At 53.4% G+C, this 22,155-nt stretch overlaps 1 protein-coding gene across 2 annotated transcripts; it reads left to right on the top strand.

Annotated features, from left to right (window-relative positions):
* The first annotated feature begins 1,341 nt into the window (after positions 1 to 1,341).
* MLYCD (malonyl-CoA decarboxylase) lies at positions 1,342 to 18,532 on the top strand. 2 transcript variants are annotated; one of them, XM_029213434.1, is made up of 5 exons: positions 1,342 to 1,910; positions 10,517 to 10,629; positions 11,516 to 11,672; positions 14,433 to 14,585; positions 16,686 to 17,333. In XM_029213434.1, the coding sequence occupies exons 1-5, from the start codon at positions 1,368 to 1,370 to the stop codon at positions 17,217 to 17,219; spliced, it is 1,500 nt and encodes a 499-aa protein (XP_029069267.1). In that variant the 5' UTR covers positions 1,342 to 1,367; the 3' UTR covers positions 17,220 to 17,333. The 2 variants fall into 2 exon arrangements, with proteins under 2 accessions (XP_029069267.1, XP_029069266.1); XM_029213433.1 differs by having other exon boundaries at positions 1,367 to 1,910; positions 10,423 to 10,625; positions 16,686 to 18,532.
* The last annotated feature ends 3,623 nt before the right edge of the window (positions 18,533 to 22,155 follow it).

Genomic DNA, 22,155 nt, shown 5'->3' with positions numbered 1-22,155 from the left:
CCCCAAATCTAAACATCTGGGAGCCACCAGGCCACAGAGTAAGGCACGTGAGGTGGGAAGAGACAGAACACGGGGCCAGAGAGGGGAGCAGGGGCCGTCCGTGCCAGGCTCTGCCTGTCAGGCTCAGAGCATTTGGTTGTTGAGCAAGTGAATAACGTAGTTAGATGGATAGTTTAGAAAGTTCACCCAGCGGCTGATGCAGAGAATGGATTGGAGCAATCAAGCCTGGAAGCAGAGAGGCTACTGCAAGTGGCCCTCGTAAGAAGTGACACGGGCTGCAGGAGCAGAGAGCCAGAGAGAAGAGATGAATGCAGGAGTCTTTTTAAAGCAGAATCGATAAAATTTAGATGTTGGGATGAAAGGCAGGGAAGAGGTTATAAAAAACGGTGCTTTTGAACTTGGGAGAACGGATAGGTGAGCTTCTCCCCACCTCCCCACCTCCCCCCGCTTCTGGTATCAGTTGAAATGTCACCCCCTCAGAGAGGCCTTCCCTGATGACCCTGTCCACAATGGGACGTCCGCTCTGACCCAGCTGTATCACTCCACCCGGTTTATTTCCCTTATAGCACTTAACACAATTTGTAGTTATGGTATCATCTGTCTCTCTCGTTAAACTGTAAACTCCCTGCAGCAGGTTCAGGTCTATCTGGTTCATTATTTTATCCCCGTGCCCCGTATAGGACCTGGCACATACCAGGCGGTTAATAAACACTCTGTTGAATGAACGAACGAATGAATGAATGAATAAGGACCAAGGAAGGAGGGACATGTTGGGGAACCAGATGCTTGGGAGAGCCCGGTTTGCCGTATCGGTGAGAAAGTTCTCCAGAAGGCAGCTGGAAGCCTAGCTCTGGGGGTCATCTGGGTAAGTGAGAGCGCCTAGGCAGGGGTCAAGACAAAGCCTACCTTGCCAGAGAATTACCACCACGAATACTTCGTAGGCACGCAGATTGCTCCGCTCCTCCCCAGATACACTGGATCAGAATTTCCGGAGTAGGGCCAGGAATCTGCGTGCGTAACAGGTTCCCTAGGTGACCGTGATGTTCCTTGGGGCTGGAGAGCTCGGCCCTAGAGGAGAGGGACTGAGGCGGTGACTTTGGGTGACTAGATGACAGGGCAGAGGCCCCCCCTGAAGTCGCCACCCGCGCCGTCGCTCGGCCCTCCGATTGGTCGCCATTCGGGTTACCTTTGGCCACACTTGGCCTCGCGCCGCACTCCGCCCCGCCCCCGTCGCTCCGCCCTCCGATTGGTCGCCGCCCCGCCCGTCCCCCGGGCTGGGGCAACCGGACTGGAGCGTGCCGGAAGCCGGAAGCGCGGCGGCGGCGGCGGCGGCGTTGGCGTTCCCGAGGCAGCTGTATCCTTGCGCCATGCGAGTCCTTCGGCCGACCGTGTCGGCTGGGCGCCTCCTCCTCCTCTGGCTACGGCTCCCCCTGCGGCCGCCGGGACCCCGGCTGTCGAGCGGGCGGGCGGCGGCGGCGGCCGGCGCCCTGGAGCGGGCCATGGACGAGCTGCTGCACCGTGCGGTGCCCGCGATGCCGGCCTACGGGCTGCGCGAGAAGACGCCGGCGCCGGCGGAGAACCAGTGCGCGGACTTCGTGAGCTTCTACGGCGGCCTGGCTGAGGCGGCCGACCGCGCCGAGCTCCTGGGCCGCCTGGCGCGGGGCTTCGGCGTGGACCACGGCCAGGTGGCCGAGCAGAGCGCCGCCGTGCTCCAGCTGCTCCAGCAGCCGCGGGACGCGGCCGTGCTCCTGCAGGCAGAGGACCGGCTGCGCTACGCGCTGGTGCCGCGCTACCGCAGCCTCTTCCACCACATCAGCAAGCTGGACGGCGGCGTGCGCTTCCTGGTGCAGCTGCGGGCCGACCTGCTCGAGGCTCAGGCCCTCAAGCTGATGGAGGGACCGCACGTCCGGGTAAGGCCCCGCCCGGGCCGCCCCCGACCCTTGGCGGCTCTCCCCATGTCGTCCTCACCCGCCCCTCAAGCCCCAAGCACTCCACCTTCCCCTGCCTGGAGCCGCGCACACTTCGCCCCGAGTCAGAGGCCCCGAACCCTGTCCCCTTCCTTCCCACGCTTTCCCAGTCCTTGCCTCCCTCTAGGCTCGTCTTTATAGAAACTCGGCCGTCGCGTACTTTCAAGGTGACTGTCACGCCTCGTTCCTGATGAGCGTGCTCCATAAAATCTCTTTTTCATTCTTTTACCTGAGAGGTTTCGTCCATGTGGTACACTTGAATGCGGACCGAACCGAGCATCCGGTAACTTTCTGAAGACCTGGATGGGGTCAGTAAGAGTTAGTCGCAGGTCCCACTGTGTAAGCCCTTGTCCTACAAAGTCCTGTGAAACGTACAAAGGTGACTAGAACTCGAGGTTGCCACCGTCTAGGAGTCTGGATGCCTTCTATTTTCTCTCTGCCTCATAACTATGACCAGGATATTTTTACCTTCCTGAGTTCAGCCCTAAAATAGGATTCTAAGTTGACTTCTTGAGCAAATCAGGCGTTTAGCACAGTGAGCTCAGGTTAGATGCGAATAAATAAAGATTTAAATAATGATGACTTGAAAGGTGGCTGGTAGTTGAATATAGTCCTTTTATTACTATTGATGTTAAATATGGTGGGACCCCTAACTTGCTCTTTTAGTAAACCAAAAATGCTGTAAATGTTCTGGCATTCAGAAGGTTAGTAGGTGCAGTTGGCTTTAAAAAGAATCGAACAGTTGAACGACTCCTTTAAGAACTCTTAACACTGGCGTAACGGTTTTTACGTTCATTGCCTCACTCTTGGGGAGGTGATAAGCGTGTCTCCACATGTCGACCTCTCATGTGAGGTCACATGACTTGACCAGGCCCCCAGAGCAAATAAGTATGTCTCTGATCATCCACCCAAATCCACATTGCCCAGGTTCTTTGCTCTGCACTTTATATCTTCCTCATGTTATGTGAGTTATGGTGTTTATCAGAAACCTTCGTATCTTTCTTGGCTACGTCGCCCTAGCCCATAAAATCGTGCGTAGTTAGGATAGGGTTAATCTCAGGATGATAACAGGAGCTATGATTTGATGGCTCTTAATAGCTGGCTAATCTACAATGCTAAGTATTACCTAGGACCAGTGAGCCTTCAGCTATAAGAGTCACAGGCTGAGAACCTCAGTTGTTTATTGCATTGGCACCAAATCAGTCCTGGAATCCCAGTCTGTTGAACTGACCATGTTCCCAACTAAATCCCCACCTGAATGGCTGAGACCTTGTGTTCCACACACTGTGTGCATACACATCTGGTTCCTCCCAAGAGAGGCTTGGGTTTCGTCTGCAATCCAAGCAGACCTTTTTTCTTTTCCTCCTTGAAGCGGAGACAGGTGCTCCTGAAAGCCTTCTGAAACTTAATTCTCATTGCATAGGAGGCTTGAGAATTAGGTAGGATGTCTGTCTACCTAATCCAAGGTAGGATGTCTTTTGGGTAGGTGACCTGTCCCAAAATGAAACTCTCCACCCATCCATTCAGCCATTCATCGGCTGCCTATATGGTACCAGGCGTGCTCAGGCTCCAAGATCACTTGGTCCGAAGCTTCCCTTCTAGTATGGGAAGGAAGAGTTAGGGGCGGGCACGGTGTGTGTGGGTGCCTTTCACGCACTTGCTCATTTCATCCTCAGCAAGATGTGGTGACTGTTTGACAGATGAGGTGATTAAAGCTTGTCGAGGCCCAGTGCAGCGCCCAGAGCACAGAGCTGGTAAGAGCGCCTCCACCCAAGCCCCGTCTCCACACTCCACGGTGTGTACTTCATCTTGGCACACCAGCCCTCTTAGTTGACAACCTAACTAGATCGAAAATGGGCTTATTCTTTTAGATTTGCCTTTTTCTATAAAACTGAAGGGAAGGTAAAACAACCCAGTTGATGAATGGCTTTGTTTTATTTACTTTCACTGACTCAGGAGTTTAATATTCTCTAGTTGTGACTGTGTTTATCTTTCCAAGACTTTGTGTAAGTTTCCATCTTATCAGCAACCTCAGCACCCACCTTTTTCTGAAACCTCAGGTCAGTCTCTGCTCTTCTGTCGAAAAATCATCAAACCTTCCGTGGCCACGAGGATGGCATTCGGTGTCTTTCCTTTGGCCTTTTTGCTGCCCACCAGCCATCCTGCGCATTCCCACTCCCCCAGCATTACTCGCTCCCCTCCACGGACCCTCCTCTCCAGCCAAGCTGGCTCCTGGATGGAACGTTCCTGAACCCGCGCCCCTGCGTGATTCCTGTTAGAAAAAGAGCCACCTGCACTCCCAGCTCGTTTGCTCGGCTTTTCCAGGCGCTCCAGCTCAGGGTTGCCTCACCCGGCTCTGAGCTTATAGATACGTAATTGTACCACTCAGTTCGATTTGATACATTAACCACAGAATCTGTTGTTTGAAATTTATTTTTCCCCCGCAAGTCCATGATCAGCTCCTTGAAAACTGGGGCCTTCGTCTTGCGTAGCAAAATGATGAATGAAGCGTGAGATAGAGTCCCGGGTGCCCTGCCATCTGGCGAAGTCAGCAGCTAACCACTCCCATTCGTCCTGAGGTCAGACTGCTCCATTCAGAGGTCTGAGCCTGGAATGGAACCTGGAGGCCAGGGAAGGTTTCCTTGCGGCCGAGAGAGAGAGAGAGAGAGAGAGAGAGAGAGAGAGAGAGAGAGAGAGAGAAATCCTAGCAGACGTTGGGACCGCCCTTGTCCTGGGGGATTCCTGATGTCACATCCGATTCTGTGAGACATAACTGGACTCGTTTCCTTACTCTTCCCCACATACAAGAGAAGACTCTTGGTTATGAGGTTGAGAAGGGACATCATCAAAGCTCAAAGCTGTGACCTTGAGACTTGACTTGTGGGAGGGGAGCTGGCCCCAGGGAGATCCAGAGCTGCCAGCAACACCATGTCCTCAGACGTTCAGGGTTCCCTTGTTTTATAACCAAGGCTGTCCACACACGTTAAGGGAAAAACATCACCAACCGAAAGGCACAAAGTCACGTGGAATCAAGATATTTCTTACGCAGAGGGTGAGTGACCCTAGACTGACCTTGGCCTCTGCGCATGGTCTGGACACGCTGGGTGCAGAAGCCTTTTCAGGTGGCTCCATCACACCTCTTGTGTTTCTCTACCTAGAAATCCTCCCCTTAGCCCGAGTGCCTCTACCTGTTAGCAGCTAAATCTGTTGCTCCCCTTCCCCTTTGCTCTTTGTGGCTACGTAAATGCTTTTTTATCTCTATCATTCAAAACATTCAGAGTTGACTTTTTTTTAACCCATAGAAATCGTCACTGGGATCTGATATTGTAATTAATCACCAGAATCACTTAACGTGTGTGTGGTACATCTTGATTCCGTGTTTGTTTCATTCTGGATTTTGCAGCCAAGTTAAAGAGGTGGTTAAAAAGCTAGAGCTTTTCGCTTGTAGGAATCCAGTGTTGGAAACCACCAGCAGTTTGGCCCTCGAGCTTCAGCGCAGGAGCCGCAGATCCTCAGGCGCCTAGGATGCCGGGGGACGCCCAGGAGGCAGGGAGTAGCAGACCTGAGCACCCCTTGCTGTGCACACGGCACCCCATCACACAGGTGTTCTTCTCCCCTGGCCCTTGCTGACCTTGGAGCTGCCAGCTAATGTCAGGTGGACGAGAGCTGCTGTGGGCTCAGGCCTGGGCATTGCCCTGGACTGGACTCAGTGCCCTGCTTCTCCTCACAGCTTCTTGTTTGCTGAATCTCGTGAGCACAGAGGCATCCTTAGAATAACTGGCATGTGTGAGGCCCAAAGGGATGCTGACTGGGCATCTCATACGGAACAGTGGGTACAGCAGAAGACGCACCAGGTGGGGAAGGAAGGCCCCGGTTATGCTGGTTCGAAGCGTGATTTTAGGTGATCGTAGCCACGTCCCTTAACTGTCCCGGGCCAACCAGCTCTGCTGCTGAGGCGGTGGTGGTCAGCCTGCTTCTCTTCTAGAAATACTGTGGGGCTTGGCTAAAAACACAGTTACGAATGAGGGCAGTTTGTCAAGATCTTGGTCTCTGACCGAGGGCTGTGATTATTGGAAATACGGGAAGAATCCAGAGGCTGACGCTTCTGTTTGAGTGGAGCCCAGCGTGCAGCCCAAGGCGGAAGGCCCGGCAGGGGTAGGTCTCTTTTCTTGGGTATTTTAAATCCGGTGAGGTTTCTTTTCTTATTCTTAATCCTTCCTGATAGGAAGTTCAGAGTCGGTATCAAGTCTATTTGCTGGGAAGATGCAAGTGCTGTGTAGAAAGTTTTTACAGCCCAGCAGACGTCAGATGTCTGCTGTGGTTTTCAAATAGCAGATCAGCTGCAGAGAGGATGGACGTTGCTGCCCATCAGTTAAAAGGTCGTTAGAAGCCTAAGTGTCTTGGAGGCCAGCCTGGGACTTCTTGATTCATCCCAAGTCTCTACTGCGATGGTCCGTCCCTCTGATGCCACTTTGTAGCAACTCTTGGATTATAATAAGTGAGTTGATCTTAACGGATTTACCCCAAGAAAGGGATTTTAGTTGTTTTCATAATTAAGGAATTTGTAGAAAAGGGACTTGTCAACGTCCTTGAATTCTCTGATCGCAGGACCCCTGCCCCCCACCCCGAGTTTTAATCTTAGGAAATAGAACAGTACATCAGTCATCCAGTGTTGGGCAGGGGTGGGTAATACCAAATCCACAAAGCAGCTTAATGACACCAGGAAGAGAAACGGCCCCTTTGCTTACAAGATCAAATGTTCTTTTTGTTAAAAATGCTCTTCTCCCCTGTTGAAGTTCCAAGTGTGCTTTAAGGCTTCTGATGCCTGGACATGTGGCCACAAGTCCGGGTTTGCGTGTTCTTTCCCGAGGCGGGGAAGTGTGGGCTTTGGGCTCTGAGGTGTGAACCCAATCCACCCGTCAGTTGCCCTCCTCAACGAGACGCCCTGTGAACTTGCGGTTGTGTGTCCAGCTCCTGAGCGGGGTACACGGTGTGCGGGCAGGCGCGTGCTTCTTGTGTGAGCAGTTTACAGGCTTTTTGTTTTTCCGCAGAGTTATTTCCAAAAGCCCTTTGGGGTTGAAGAGTTCAGTCTCTTACAGATACAATCCCCAGTGAAGCCGAGGGGACTCCCATTCTAAGAGAGGGTCTGGGCACCGTGAGATATTTGTGGGCAGCAGAAGGGAGCTGGCATTTGGGAAACGATGGGCGATTTGAATGTAGAAATGACGGTGAGACCTGTGGGAATCTTAACAGAAGCCCAGGTGGAACATTGGAGAAGGGACCAAACTCGTATCAGGCAGGGTCCCCACGCCACCACTGCAGCGCCCAGCCGCACCACAGTTTGTTGTAAACCTTCTCTGGTGTCTTGTCCTGTTTTGAAGTTAACCTGGTGGTCCTCCTGGTTCTACTAAATTCTGCACTTAGCTAGACTAAGAGATGAACTCATTTGTAGATGGGAACGTTGTCCCAGCAGTTGTATTTTTGAGTCCTGGGTCGCTGATAAATGATTTCTCAATCACTGAGCGTGACGCATACACGATTCCTCTCCCTCCTGCTATCTGAGATCCGGTAGCCTTGCTTCCCTCGGCACCTAATTCCAGCCTGAACAGCTGCGGTCCTGTTAGCACTGGGCGGTGGAGATGTGTAACCTTTAACCTAGATTCCCGGATCTCGTGTCCAGTGTCCCACGTTATAGCTGTCAGTAGCCCAGAATAGAACGAAGGGACTTGTAGAAGAGGCGCTTCCGTCAGCCAGACCATTCCTTTCATAATCAATACTGAATGAATGCCGAAGGCAGATTTTTCCAACTTGTTCCTATTGTGCGTCTCATAGAGATGCCATAGAGTTCCATGTACATCCTACATGGAACTCGGCTGGTGTGTTCCTAACCTTTCAGTGCAGAAGTTCCCAACCTGGGGAACCTGGTTGGGAACTGAGTTTCAAAGGGCTCCATGAACTCCAGGAAGCTGTGTGCAGAGTTTTATTAATGTGTTTGTGTTTTTCTGGGGAGAGTGTCCCCAGTTTTTAGCACATGTGCAAGAGTGTATGAGGACCCCAGGAAGACTGAGAACCACTGTAGTCAGTGCAGGAAATACAGTTTTATAAGGAGCCGTTCTGTGTTGCCTGGTGAGCCATCCCTTCTCCCCCTTCCTGCTACTTCCTGGTCACTGTTTTCCAGTTTGTCTTCTCTTTTTCATTTGCCATCAATCTGTTAAATCATCTTCCACATGGAGGACCCCACTGATGGCTTTGAGAACCAGAGGACTAAATCAGAAATGACCTCTGCCCTTACAGAGCTGAGAGGCCAGTAGAGGAGACTAGACCATGGGATAAAGAGTTACGAGGGCCGGGCGCGGTGGCGCGCGCCTGTAGTCCCAGCTACTCGGGAGGCTGAGGCAGGAGGATCGCTTGAGCCCAGGAGTTCTGGGCTGTAGTGCGCTATGCCGATCGGGTGTCCGCACTAAGTTCGGCATCGATATGGTGACCTCCCGGGAGCGGGGGACCACCAGGTTGCCTAAGGAGGGGTGAGCCGGCCCAGGTCGGAAACGGAGCAGGTCAAAACTCCCGAGCTGGTCAGTAGTGGGATCGCGCCTGTGAATAGCCACTGCACTCCAGCCTGGGCAACACAGCGAGACCCCGTCTCTAAAAAAAAAAAAAGAGTTACGAGGAATTACAGAGATCACATGGTCCAGTCGCCTGTCGACGTGGAAATCCTTTCTAAAACATCTCCACCGTGTTCTTGCCCACCCTGTGCTCATCTCTTCCCGTGGGGAGGGCCACTGTCTCCCAGGAGGACCTCTGTGGGCAGCCCTGGCTCCTCAGAAGCTCTTCTTTCCATGGAGTCTGACTGTGCCTTCCCCCTGTTGGTCCTGGACTTGCTCCCTCTCCTTGCCCCCGTGGGGCCTCTTGTGTGCCCTAGGCCTTCAGTGTTCAAAGATGGACCTCTCTTCATTCTGAAACCCTTTCTGAGCCACCCACCCCCATGCCTACAACTTATCCTCAAGTGACAAGGTTCTGAGCCCTTTGACCTTTTACCAGAGATTAAAATGTGAAATGGCCCTATAACAGTTTTATAGCTTGTGTACAGTTTTACAGGTGTTATCCGTCATGGTCCTTGTGATTCTTATACAGGGATTCATAAGGTCAGTTCTGTACCAGACATACTGAGATGTTTGCTGTTATTCGATAATAATATGCAGTGTATCTGTTAGTATGCAGTTCATCTATAACTAACGGAGACTCAAAACAGCAGTGGTTTGAATAAGAGAAGTTTGTCTTTCATGAAGAAGTCTGGAGGTAGGCAGCCCAGGGCTGGCTCTGTGGTGCCCTCAGTTGGCCCAGGCTTCTGTTTGTTGCTCTTCCCTGAAAACCTCATCCCCAAAGTTACCTCATGGCCCAAGATGGCTGCTCCAGCTCTAGCCATCACATCACCTTCCGACCTGCAGTGGGGAGGACAAAGAAAAAGATGGAAGGACATCTCTTCCCTGCAGTGGGAAGGACAAAGAGAAAGAGCAGCCCTTTGCTGCTCCTGCCATCTTCCAAGTTTCCCAGAAGCTGCTGCAGGATACCTCTGCTTACATCTGAGAAGCCAGAACTCAGTCACACGATTAGCCCTGGCGGCAGTGCAGACTTTATCCTGAACAGTCACGTGCCCAGGTAAAAAGTGAAGCTTCTGTCGATTTGGGAAAAAGGGACGCAGCCGTTGAGGAACAACAGCCTTGTCTGTTGCCCTGGACGTCCCCTCCACTCTGACTGTCACGAAGCTTACCACTATTACATGGTCAGCAGTCACCACAGACTGAACTGGGATGGTTCTGCCCCTGCATCGCGTCCTCTCCTTTCCTTACTCACCTCTTGTTCTATTCTTGCTTGAAAAGTTTCAGTGCGAATGCATCTCTGATGGTACAGTTGACTCAAATCATTTTGGGAAGTAGAATAAATATAAGTAGGTGAAATTAGAATAATGTCATCAATTCTAAATGCATGGATTGCCCGACGCACTGTTACCCTGCGGCCCACTCGGAGGAAAAAATGCTGCCGATTAAACCGTGACCCGCCGTCATTTGAACAAGGTGTCCTGACCACCAAGATGTGAAAATAGGAAAACACACACCTTAGAGCTGTCGAAATGTGGGGTCCTCGTTTCTCTTGGGAAACAAGAAAGGGTGTTTTTGGGGAACCAGGGAACGTTCCTGAGAGGGCGCTGGAGTTTCCTGCACTGAGACGCCGTTCAGCGTCAGCTTAACATCACGTGTGCAGCTGTGTTCACGGCGGCGAATGCATCGGCACACTTTATTTGATTTGGGCAGCTTAGCTCAGATGGAACCCAGGTGTCTTACAGGTGGAAGGAGGGAGGGAAGACGTAGAGCTGAGTTCGGTCTGTCGTGGCCGAGAGCAGAGCCCGGTGGAGCCGCCTCAGAACAGCCTCATCCTGCCCACTCCTCTTTTGTATCAGGTTTTGGTGTCGAATTCCCTGTGCTGGCAGCGATGCGGGGATGGGCTGGACGTCTTTCCCTCGGAAGGCCAGCGCTCCCCCCTCTCCATTTCAGGAAATGAACGGGGTGCTGAAAAGCATGTTCTCAGAATGGTTTTCTTCCGGGTTCCTGAACCTGGAGCGGGTCACCTGGCGTTCACCGTGCGAAATGCTGCAGAACATCAGTGAGTAAGTATTTATGACGTCTCTGCTTTTCTTACGTTTCAGCGGAAAGCCAGTCTCCATTCCCGTGTACGTTTTGTTCCAAGCCTGATAAAACCCAAACACAGGATCCACAAAGGTGGCTGTCCTAGCAGGTGATGCCGAGACCATGGAGGAGGAAGGGGCACAGGTGGAAGCTGGTCCTTGTGCCAGTGAACCTGCGCTTGGGGTCTCGGTCACGTCCTCATATTTAAAGCCCTCAGGCCCGCGTCTCCCCAGCAACCCCATGATCAGAGCTGCCCGGGTTCACTGGACCCAAGCATTGGCATTAGTAACTCAAAAACCGTCCGTCTCAACCAGCTGTGAAAATGTCTCCCTTGGATAAAATCTCCAAATTCACAGTGTAGTGCGTGATTCCCACCTTCCCCCGGACACGGTAAAATGCAGGCTGGCCGACAGTAGCATGCTGCCACGTCGCATGTTGAAACAGAACAGTGGTGGCCGAGGTCGCTGGACACATGGAAGCAGCCAGGCGATGCGTGTCCTCAGGCAGCGCGGACTTCAAACTGCGGAGATTCAGGGGAAGCAAGAGACGTAGGCTGTCCGGTGACAGGCATGGTCAGGTCTCTGTGTTGAAATCTGCCACATACCTGCTCCCCCGGGGCCTGGCAAACGAGTCTTAAGACCGGGGATGAGAGCACAGTTTTGTGTGTAAAACGGTCACCAGTTGTGCTTCCTCCCAGTCAGCGCTGTTTCGCGCTAAGATGATCTTTGAATTTCCCGCAGAGTCCGCTGAAGCTGTATTTAAAGGATTGCTTTGACTTGAGTGAATAATACGAGTAGGAATCAGCCCCGCGGCTCTTTAACTTGTGATTTGTACTTTTGTCTTGCCCTTTCATAACGTTCTCGTCAGGGCTGAGGCTGTGCATCCCGTTAAAAACTGGGCGGACATGAAACGGCGCGTGGGGCCCTACAGAAGGTGTTACTTCTTCTCTCACTGCTCGACCCCGGGGGAGCCCCTGATCATTTTGCACGTGGCCCTGACCAGTGAGATCTCCAGCAGCATCCAGGTACCTGTGCGCGGTCGATTCAGGACGGGGCAGACGGCCCAGGGTGCCTTAAGTTTTCTGTTAACTTAGTTTTCTCCCCTTTTTGAAAATAAATTGCTTTTCGGCCTTTGTGGATCTTTGCATTAGCTAGATACAGTCTCCAGATCTGCAGCCACAGAGTGGAGACGGGCAGTGTGTGGGCAGTGATGGGACGGGGCAAGCTTTTGCCAGGGTGTGTGGACCTTGGGTTGAGACGTGGTCCAGGCTGTTATGGATGAGGGGGGTACAGGTGCAGGGGCACGGGGATCAACTCTTCAGCATCTAAGTGCCTGTGGGTAGTTTCAAAAGACAGCCGATTGAGAAATTGGAAAGTCGGCTGTGCTGCGTGCCTGACGCGGGCCCAGCGCTCTGCCCGGCGTGGTGGTTCCCCCCCCGCGGAGCAAGCTGGGCTTCTCCTCGAGGCGTTGGTGAGTGTCTGAAACACTCAGTCCGCAGGCCCACGGAGGGCAGGGGCTGGGGCTGCAGAGCAGGTCCGTTGAGGGGAAGTGGGTACACCTGGGTCACTGTGGCTTCGGGGTCGGAATGGCCTGTTCGGAGGCCGAGAGGTGATGGCAGACGTCAGGTGGGCGCTGGGCAGCGTCTCCTGGCATCCGAGGGCGGAGGACTCGTCATCAGGGAGACGTTCCCGTACGATGCTTGTTTGGAGGCGCCTGCACTGTGATGACGCACTAGAAGTTATCACGGCCTCCCTGGGGGCAGTTTGGTAATAACTATTAAAATATAAAACGTGTGTTCCTTTTGACCTAAAAATTCCACTCTCAGGAATTTATCCCAGGAGAGGCCCAGAGCTGAGAGTTTGGGCGGTTGCCCACTGCAGCATCGTCTGGAGGTGGGAGTGATAACCCAGGTGCCCACCGGGAGACGCTGCTGTAGGGGACGACGGCGTGTGCGTCTGGCCTGTGCTCACAGACCCTGCGGTCCCGCGTGTGGCTTTAGCTTTGTACTTGTGACCTGGCTCGTCAACCTTGACTTGTTGTTGACTGAAGATTCAGTTCCAGCCTAGCCCATCTGCTGTGACCTTCTGCGTGGCGTGAATTCCGTGGACCGAGCGTTTGCTCTGCCCCGCCCGCCCGCAGCGCGCCCTCCTGTGTGACTGCTCACAGCGCCTTGTGACTCAGGCTTTTTATCGTCAGTGTCCTCACCTTAGACATGGGGACTCCGAGGCTAGGAGGGGACTGCAGAGATTTGCCCAGGATGATGGAAGAAGTGGGGACGGTGGGGGGACGGTGGGGGGCCGGGATCCCAGCCCTGAGGGCAGGTGCCTTCCGTGTGAGGAGACTCGCGCATCCGGACACATACATGAGAGACGCGTGTGTACGTGGTTTTGTATGCACATGTACTTATGTGTGTACCTGCCTGGGGCCAATGAGACCGACCTGGAGAGGCGCTCCCCAAAACGTAAACAGTAGGACTGGGTGTTCAGTTCTGGAGTGATTTGTGATTTCTTCTTCATGCATTTATTTCTTGCCTCTTTGATATTATGCATATCTCATTCATACAATCAAAGAAAGGTTCATTTGTTTGGATTTTGGGGTTTTTTTTTTTTTTTGAAAACTTAAAAAAAAAGATTTGCTGGAGACAGATTTTGAGTCCAGAACCATGAGATAACCTACAGACTTCTTGAAAAACAAAGGAGGTGATCCAACAAGATGAGGAATGATGGGAGGAGAGCTCCTCCGTCAGCTGCTGGTGCAGGAGAGGCTGGTGGGGCCCCGGATGTCACGGCCTCTGCGTCACCATCCGCCCAACTTTCCTTATGGCGACGGTTCATGGCTTCCCAGGAGTCACAGAAAAGACCCTCCGAGCGTCTGAAGGGGATGAGAGCTGAGGATGTTTTCCCCAGGGGGGTACGCGCAGACCCACGTGTCCCATTGGCAATTTAAGAAAGTCTGTGGGCTCCAGACCTCAGCCTGGACTCTGGGCCAGACTCCCCTACTCCAAGCATCCGGGGTAGCTGGTAGGAGTTTAGAGCAGCGTAAGCGTGTCCTTCAGAAGCAGGCTGGCGGGCCTGTGTCCACGCCAACTGCAAGGTCTCCACCACTACTGTCCAGTGGCCCTCAGGGTATTAAAGCTCAGAACGCCCCGCACTCACATCTCAGAGCAGATCAAGTCGGACTTGGCTAAGGGACCTCCCAGTACGAGTCATGCTGATTCTTAGATCGCTTCTCGTACGTGTCTGTGCGGGCGTGTGGTTTCACTGTGGAAATATAAGGACGTGACAGAAAACCAAAAAGGTACGTAGGAAAAGCATAAAAAGGTACATTTCCTGAAAGAAAACTTAGGTAGGACTGCATCCGGCTTCCTGGGAAATGTAAACAGCTAGGATTCAGAGGGGAGGAGGGACGCCTGCAGGACGCAGTGGGCAGCCTGCGCACAGGAGCCGCAGGAAGTGGGCCCCTTGGCCTTGGCAGAGGGCTGGCGTGCTGTCTGGGGGTGTCGGAGGGCAGCAGATTGCACAGAGAGAGAGACCTCCCCTGAGAGAGACCTAGGGGACATCAGTTGTGATTCAGCGAAGCTTGTGGGAGAATTTCAAAGTGGAAGAAATGATACAACATTGAGCAAACAGCCAAGGAAGTTGTGAGACCACCGCCGCCTCCAGAGAGGTCTCAGAACAGGGTGCTTGCCTCTAGAGCCTGGTCCTTGGGTCGAGGGACCCCCAGGAGGGGTGAGGGCGAGGCGGTGCATCCACAGCTGCCCGTCACTGTCCTTTATGTTTTCCAGACCATCATAGTGAAGGAGAGTCCCACGTCGGAGACAGAGGAGCGGGACAAGATCACCACAGCCGTCTTATACTCGCTGAGCCTGACCCAGCAGGGGCTGCAGGGCGTGGAGCTGGGCGCCTTCCTCATCAAGCGGGTGGTGAAGGAGCTGCAGGTGAGCGAGGCTCGACCCTGACCCCGCCGCACCGCTGTCGGTGTCCCCGCCTTGGGATGGCCCAGCAGTTCTGCCCTCATCTCTGCGGACAGGGTGAAGCTGTTGGGCCGGAGTGATCAGGAGGGGTGGAAGAGTGCCAGGTGCCCCTTGGCACTCCCTAGGAGCCCCGAGACTCGTCAGGGGGTGGAAGCGGTGCCGAGGAAAAGGCCCTCAAAGCCGGCTTCTCATGGGCCACAAATCCAGATGCGTCCTGGGGGCGGCGGCTTCTGCAGCGGACCCTGCACCCTGGCTGGCGGGGCAGCTCCTGATGGGCACGTGCTGCCCCGGCATAGCCGCCAGCAGGGCCCCCTTCGCTCCCACTGTCCAGTCCTGGCCGTGCCAACCTCCCTACCCACCGTCGCCCACTCGTGGCCCGGGAGGGAGCATCGAGGTTCGACTTTGACCGGGCAGTTGGAGGGTAAATGCACTGGCACCTGGTTTTTTTAATAATTGCCTTCTCTTGGTTGCCCTGGGAAACACAGAAATGTTCAGGTCCCCGCTGGGTTTGGGCTTTTTAAAACTGTCTCGTGAGGGGCTGGAGTGGACTCTGATGTGTAGAATCTAATCTTTAGGTGAAGTAATTAGGTCATGACTAACTGGCTGTGACAGCAGCACTTTCCACTTCTGGCGGCTTCAACACAGACAGCTGCTGCAGAAGCTCCTCCTCAGAGAATGACACACAGGGTGCCATTTAAATATTTGCGTGCTTCGTGTTAGATTCAGTTTGAAGTCTGAGAACTTGGGATTCAGTTGGGTGTCAGCTTCGCGAGAATCCCTCCCTGCCTCTTTTTCCCCGGAGGCGATGAGAAGCACCTCTGATTACCCTGAGTTTCTTCTTTTACTTCCTGCTGCTTTGCTGAAGGTGCTAACGCTTGGGGCGAGGGTGGGCGGGTAGCAGGGCTGGTGTGAGGCAGAAGGGCAGTCAGAGGGTCTGGGTGATACAGCAGATTCTGTTTCTGAATCAGGCAGCCCAGGGGCCATCCTGCTGCTGACCGCTTCTCCACGTCTGGGCTGGGAGCCGGAGAGTCACCTGAGAAGTCTGGAGGGAAGGGCAGCCTTTCCTCCACAGAGGTGTTCGTGCAGGCTTATGGAGGAGGCACCTTAAATGCCCAGTGAAAAGAACAGGGTTAGGAAAAGTCGTGGGATCGTTTTATCTTTTAATATTGTTCTGTCGTTAAAGTTACGGTTCTGAATTTTGAGTGACAGTGAGAAAGCGCTCATGATATAAATGCACAAAGCAGGATTTAAAATAACTGTCTTGCCCTTGCAAAAGTTGCCTAGAGAAAGACCAGGAGTTATACTCTATCAGACCTGGAGAGTGTGGTGGTTTCTTTGCTTCCGTCCTAAGTTAAAAAAATTTTTTTCTGTAGTGAGCATATATTACATTTTTAATTGGAAAATACTGAGTTCATCGAAATGATCATTGAGATCTCTCTGTAATTTGAACAACAATGATTGAACCGTGTTATCTGATGTGCAGACATAACCGTTACCTCTCCTTCTATACCATCCTCTGCACCCACTGTGCTATAGTTGAGCGATCAATTATTCATTCAACAAACAGCAGACAGTCACTGGGTACTTGTGTGCCAAGCACCAAACCAGGTTCTGTGGCGGCAGCAAAGTCCATGGGAGGGGCCTGGTGGGCTAGAAAGACAAGACCTGTAGTCAGAAGACAGCACCGCACATCATAGCAGCCCACCCCTCCAATTTCAGGCAGGTCCCCCAACTTGCCGTTGTGGATAGCGGTGCAGATTGGAGACCCCACAGTAAAGGCTTGTCCTGGGGACTCGGGTTGCCTCCAGGACCTGGCACACATCAGATCCTTAATAACTGTTCCTTGAAAGAAGAAGGTTCGTGCGCATCAAATATCACTTTGTAAACCACACAGCAGCACACGGAGGTTAATGATACGTAAGCGAGAAATGAGGAGGTGTTTCTGAATCCGTGACTCACCTGCTGAATTGTGTGTGTGTGTGTGTGTGTGTGTGTGTGTGTGTGTGTGTGTGTGTGTGTGTGTTTTCTCCACCTTCCTTTCCCCACCCCAACTGTGCCCTGCAGAAGGAGTTTCCTCACCTGGGGACGTTTGCAAGTCTGTCCCCTATCCCCGGGTTCACCAAGTGGCTTCTGGGGCTGCTGAAATCAAAAGCAAAGGATCACGGGAGGAACGAACTGTTGACCGATTCCGAGTGTAAAGAAATCTCCAAGATCACGGGCGGCCCCGTGAATGAGACCCTCAAGACCATTCTCAGCAGCAGCGAGTGGGCCCAGTCTGAGCAGCTGGTCCGGGTGCTCCAGGCCCCCCTGATGCGGCTCTGCGCCTGGTACCTGTACGGGGAGAAGCACCGGGGCTACGCCCTGAACCCCGTGGCCAACTTCCACTTGCAGAACGGGGCCGTGATGTGGCGCATCAACTGGATGGCCGACGTCAGCCTCAAGGGCATCACGGGCTCGTGTGGCCTCATGGTCAATTACCGCTACTTCCTGGAGGACACGGCCAGCAACAGGACCACCTACCTCAGCTCCAAGAGCATCAAAGCTTCCGAGCAGGTCCTCAGCCTGGTGGCCCAGTTTCAGAAGAACAGCAAACTCTAAGTCACCTTTGCTGAAGCCAACGTCCCCGGCTTGGAAAAGGATAATTTTCCGAGGGGTCGGGGATGGGGTTATGTACCCAAAGGAGCTTCTAGAGTGAACCAGAGTTGAACTGTGCTCTCTGGCCTGTGGCGGGGTCACACCGGAAGGCCGGGCCCGGGCTTTGCACGAGGGAAGATGTGTTACCGCTGCAAGGTAGTGGTGGGTACAGGTAGACGTGGGCTGGATGGGGATGCTGTGCTCTCTCCAGAAGGTTCCATCGTGGCCTTCGGCCTGGCTCCCTGCCCTGGGATGGTCTTCAGAAACCATGGAGCCTCTGCTGGCTCTCGTCCCAAGGTGGATGGGTCAGCCGCTCTGGGACCCGGGCAAGTGGCCCAGGTGAGAACAGATATTCCTTCCAGCGTAGAACGTGGTTCAGCCATGATCGTTTTAGCCGTTTCTCTCTGCTGATTGCAAAGGGGTAGAGGGCTGTGCTACACTTCACTAGTTAAATTCTGGAGATCGTGAACGTATGAAAAGGTTTGTGACTTTGCACAAACTTCACTAAGCCAAGTTATTGGACACGAGAGCTCTTGTCGCCTGGGGCTTAAATTGCATTATAGACTTGACAGTCATAGCGATTCAAGTTTGTGATGAACTCCATAGCAAAGAACAAGTTTGTCCTGTGAAGCATTAAACATGTGGTTATTCACGATCGCATGGTGGTCGTCTTTGAGGTCTGAGACCTCGTTGGCCGTGCCCTTGGTCCCCAGCCAGCCCGTTGGCAGGTTTGACGCTCTGTGAAGCGGGCCTGGAGCGTGTGGCCTGAGGACAAAGGTGATGGCAGAGGCGCTGCTGATTGTGGGTGAGGAGACGGGTGTGAAGTTGAGTCAGGCAGCAGGTCCTCACCTTCCTTGCCTTTCACCTTCCAGACCCGTCCCTGGACCACCTCTGTTGTCTTCTTCGTGTCACTTGTTGCCTGGTAACAAACAACATGACCGCGGTCACTGCTAGAAATTGTGCCTTTTCTGTATCCTGGTGGAAGCAGCCCCCTCCTTCTTGGTTTTGCTTTGAGCTGATGGTGAAGGCCCCCGAGCTCTGCAGGCCTGACGTCACCGCCGTCCAGGAGCTTGGAAAAAGTTAAGGCACCGACTGCTTCTGTGTGGCAGGCGGCCCCTGAGACCGTAGCCCCTGATTCCCACACTGCACGCCTTATCTTTGTTCAGCCTCTTATATGGGAGTCTTCAAACAAAATACACAGAAGTGGAGAAAATAGTGTAATGACCCTAGGTACATACCACCCAGCTTCCACAACCATCAGTAACTTTCCATTTTTATCAAACCTTATTTCTTGGGCTTCCCTGGTGGCGCAGTGGATGAGAGTCCGTCTGCCGATGCAGGGGACACGGGTTCGTGCCCCGGTCCGGGAAGATCCCACATGCCGCGGAGCGGCTGGGCCCGTGAGCCATGGCCGCTGAGCCTGCGCGTCCGGAGCCTGTGCTCCGCAGCGGGAGAGGCCTCAGCGGTGAGAGGCCCGCGTACCGCAAAAAAAAAACAAAAACTTATTTCTTATAATGTGTTACATTTAGGTGTCCTGTGAAGACTGGATGATGGACGGGTGGATATGGATGGTGCCGTGCTCTGAATGTTTATGTCCCACCAAAATTTACATGTTGAAATCCTAACCCCCAAAGGTGATGACATTAGGAGGTGGGGCCTCTGGGAGGTGATTAGGTCATGAGGGTGGAGCCCTCCTGAATGGGATTAGTGTCCTTATACCTCGTGACCTCATGAAGCTCCCTAGGCAATTCTGCAGCTGAAAGAGGGCCCTCATCCAACCGTGCTGCCCCCCAATCTCAGATCTCCAGCCTTCAGAATTGTCAGCAACCAGTTTCTGCTGTTCTAAGCCGCCCAGCCTGTGTTATTTTGTTGCAGCAGCCGGAGCGGGCTGAGCTGGTGGGTATAGATGGCTGGATAAGGACTCGGCGCCTCGGTCCACATGACTGAAGGGAAAGCTTATGACGCTTCCATTACAGTGCACTGGGTTGAAATTCCCCTCACTTCATGTGTGTTACAGGGAACCCCTTCACTTCCCACACTTACCCTACAAGCCCTAGAAGGGCAGAAGATGGCTGAAACAGCCCAGCCGCCCACTTCCTCTGAGGGATGGTCAGACTGCCCACTTGTGCGTATGTTGTCCTTCTAGCAATGGCAGCCAGGCAGGAGTCAGAATCAGACAGCAGCTGGGTTTGGAGGCAACAGAAGTTCACTCACGGACCCTCCTCACGTTGCGAATTTACATCCTATGGAAGAGTACAACCCACTGCCCGGGGGCATCATCGCAAGGGGGATGCAGTAACACGAGCATGGACAGTCTCTCCCAGACCTGTTTTCCATCCCACTTGCTCTCAAGCCATCACTCTGACCACCGGATGTTCCTCTACTTGTGCCTGGCAGTATGGTGGGCTCACAGTAAGGGCTCAGTAGATTGTCATAGTAGTCAGTTAACACAGCGCCCTGGGTTCAAGGCTGCAGCCACCCTCCACCCCTCCCCAGCACAGAGCCTGCTCCCCCTGGCATTCCCAGCCCGCACCCTACAGACCCCACCCGTGGGGTGTCTGTTCTCCCCTCCTTTCCCGTGCACGGCTCTCCTCCTCTCTCATTGCTTTGGGGTCTGTGGTTCAGACAGACCCCAGATCTCTCCAGCCTGTTGTCCAACAGTCTTGGGCTATTCTGGAATTCAGTTTCCAGGGCTGCAAGTGGCCTTGGGGCTGACCTCCTCTGACTTGTTCATGGGCGGTTTTTGTTCTGAAAGGCAGTAGGTGTCATAATGGTTGACGCCACCAACTTTGGCTCCAGCCAGTGGCGGGTTCAAATCCCGACCCCACCACTTCCCAGCTGGGTGACCTGGAGCAAACCACCTACCCTCGTCTTGCCCATTTTCCCATCTTTAAATGGGGGTAACCACAGCACCTACCTCAGGGGCTGCTGAGAGCCTCCAAGGCGATGCCGTGCATAAAGCTTTGAAAAGGCACCAGCTGTTGTCTCTATTACAGATGTTTATACATCTGGACTCTGGGACCGCCGTCACGCTCACCCCGATGTAGGTTCCGGAATCTGTCGTCCCCCTCTTTGGAAATTAGAGTTGTGATGGTTTTCTGGCTTCCGTTCTATACGGTGACTAAGTGCACTAATTCATTTCCAGGAACTTCTGTGCACTGAGGTGTCCTCACCGCCCCATGGCAGCTAAGCAGCACCTCACTTTCAGACGAGGATCCCCAGGTTCAGTGGCTTGGCCCAAGCTGAGCTCTCCCGGCTGGTACCTTGTCCAGAAAGCCCTGAGCCGGCTCTCCCATGCTGGCTTGAGGCACTGCGATGCCTGCCCCACCATTGCTTCTCTGCACCACCCACCCCATCTTCCATCTCAGAGGGCTGGACCTTCTCTGCCCTCCAGATCTAGGGCAGCTGAGGGTTGCACAGCCCTGCCCTCTGTCGGTCATCTAGGGTCATAACACTTCTGCAAGAGGGCCATGTTGTTCTGGTTTTGGCTTTATATTCGTTGGAATATAAAGTCCATTCTGATCTCTTCTTGGATAGAAACAGAAGCTACTCCGTGATTCCTGTTCACCACAGAAAGCTGCTGCGTTATTTGCAGTTTAGCAAAATCGGTAGCGTGACCCCAGGTCTCTCTCTCGTCTTTGTTTTTTTTTTTCCTTTTTTTTCTTCTTTTCTGATTGCATTTGCATTTCTCGAGTAGCTAATTTTTTTTAACATCTTTATTGGAGTATAATTGCTTTACATTGGTGTGTTAGCTTCTGCTGTATAACAAAGTGAATCAGCTATACATGTACATATATCGCCATATCCCCTCCCTCTTGCGTCTCCCTCCCACCCTCCCTACCCCACCCCTCTAGGTGGTCACAAAGCACCGAGCTGATCTCCCTGTGCTATGCGGCTGCTTCCCACTAGCTATCTGTTTTACATTTGGTAGTGTATATACGTCCATGCCACTCTCTCACTTCATCCCAGCTTACCCTTCCCCCTCCCCGTGTCCTCAAGTCCATTCTCTACGTCTGCGTCTTTATTCCTGTCCTGCCCCTAGCTTCTTCAGGACCTTTTTTTTTTTTTTTAGATTCCATATATATGTGTTAGCATACGGTATTTGTTTTTCTCTTTATGACTTACTTCTCGACTAGCTAATTCTTAGTCTTCGAGGAAAGAAGGAAGAAACAGCATTTATCTCTGCTCTGGGCCGGATGTTCTCCGCACCTCCCAACCCCGCAGCCTGAGGGAGTGATTCTCATCTACAGATGAGGAAACTGAGGCTCTGGGAATGCTGAGAACAGCTGCTGAGGCCGGAGCTGGGGCCCGAGCCCAGGCCTGCCCAGCGCTGTCCACGCCGCCCTGACTTCCAACCTCACAGCGCAAGCAAAGCCCCAGGGCCGGAGGCCAGCGGCACCGTGGCAGGAGTGAGGGGGATGGAGTCGGGAGGGCAGCCCGGCCGGACAAGACGGCCAGGGATGGAGATGTTGTGACACTAAAACTCCAGCAGGGGGGAGGCTGCTGGGAAGGTTTAAATCCAGTGTCTTCTCTAAAACCTGAGCAGTCGGTATTTGCCAGTGTGAAGTTCAGGGACGGACGCCCCGCTCCAACCAGTTCAGGGCAGAGAACCTCAGCTCGTAAAATCCACCGGACGAGGGCAGAGCCACTGAGCGCACGTGGGCGGAGACAGCAGGGCCCCGCGAGCCTTGGGAGAGCAGAGCAGGCCTGCTGCCTGCCCAGGGCCCCCCCATCTTCTCCGCTGCCCTCTCCGCTCTCCTCCAAGGCCTCGCCACTTTCTGGAGACCCGCTTCAGCCCAGGGGTCTGCCCACAGTCCCACCGCTGTAGAGACCATCTCTCTGGGTCGCCCCGCCGCTAGTTACCCGGCCTCAGCCGTGGGCAGGGCGGAGGGATGATCGG

The sequence above is a fragment of the Monodon monoceros genome, unplaced genomic scaffold (assembly GCF_005190385.1).
Source record: "Monodon monoceros isolate NGI ecotype Baffin Bay Population unplaced genomic scaffold, NGI_Narwhal_1 Super_Scaffold_10, whole genome shotgun sequence".
Lineage (NCBI taxonomy): Eukaryota > Metazoa > Chordata > Mammalia > Artiodactyla > Monodontidae > Monodon > Monodon monoceros.
The sequence above is the reverse complement of the archived record's forward strand: the minus strand, read 5'-3'. Positions and strand labels throughout refer to the sequence as shown.

What these genes read in the sequence shown, in the direction of transcription:
- MLYCD (XM_029213433.1), top strand. Translation starts at nt 1,368, where the DNA reads ATGCGAGTCCTTCGGCCGACCGTGTCGGCTGGGCGCCTCCTCCTCCTC. An exon ending in TGGAGGGACCGCACGTCCGG is followed by an intron (nt 1,911 to 10,422) that starts GTAAGGCCCCGC and finishes CTTTTGTATCAG; the next exon opens with GTTTTGGTGTCGAATTCCCT. An exon ending in GGGTGGTGAAGGAGCTGCAG is followed by an intron (nt 14,586 to 16,685) that starts GTGAGCGAGGCT and finishes TGTGCCCTGCAG; the next exon opens with AAGGAGTTTCCTCACCTGGG.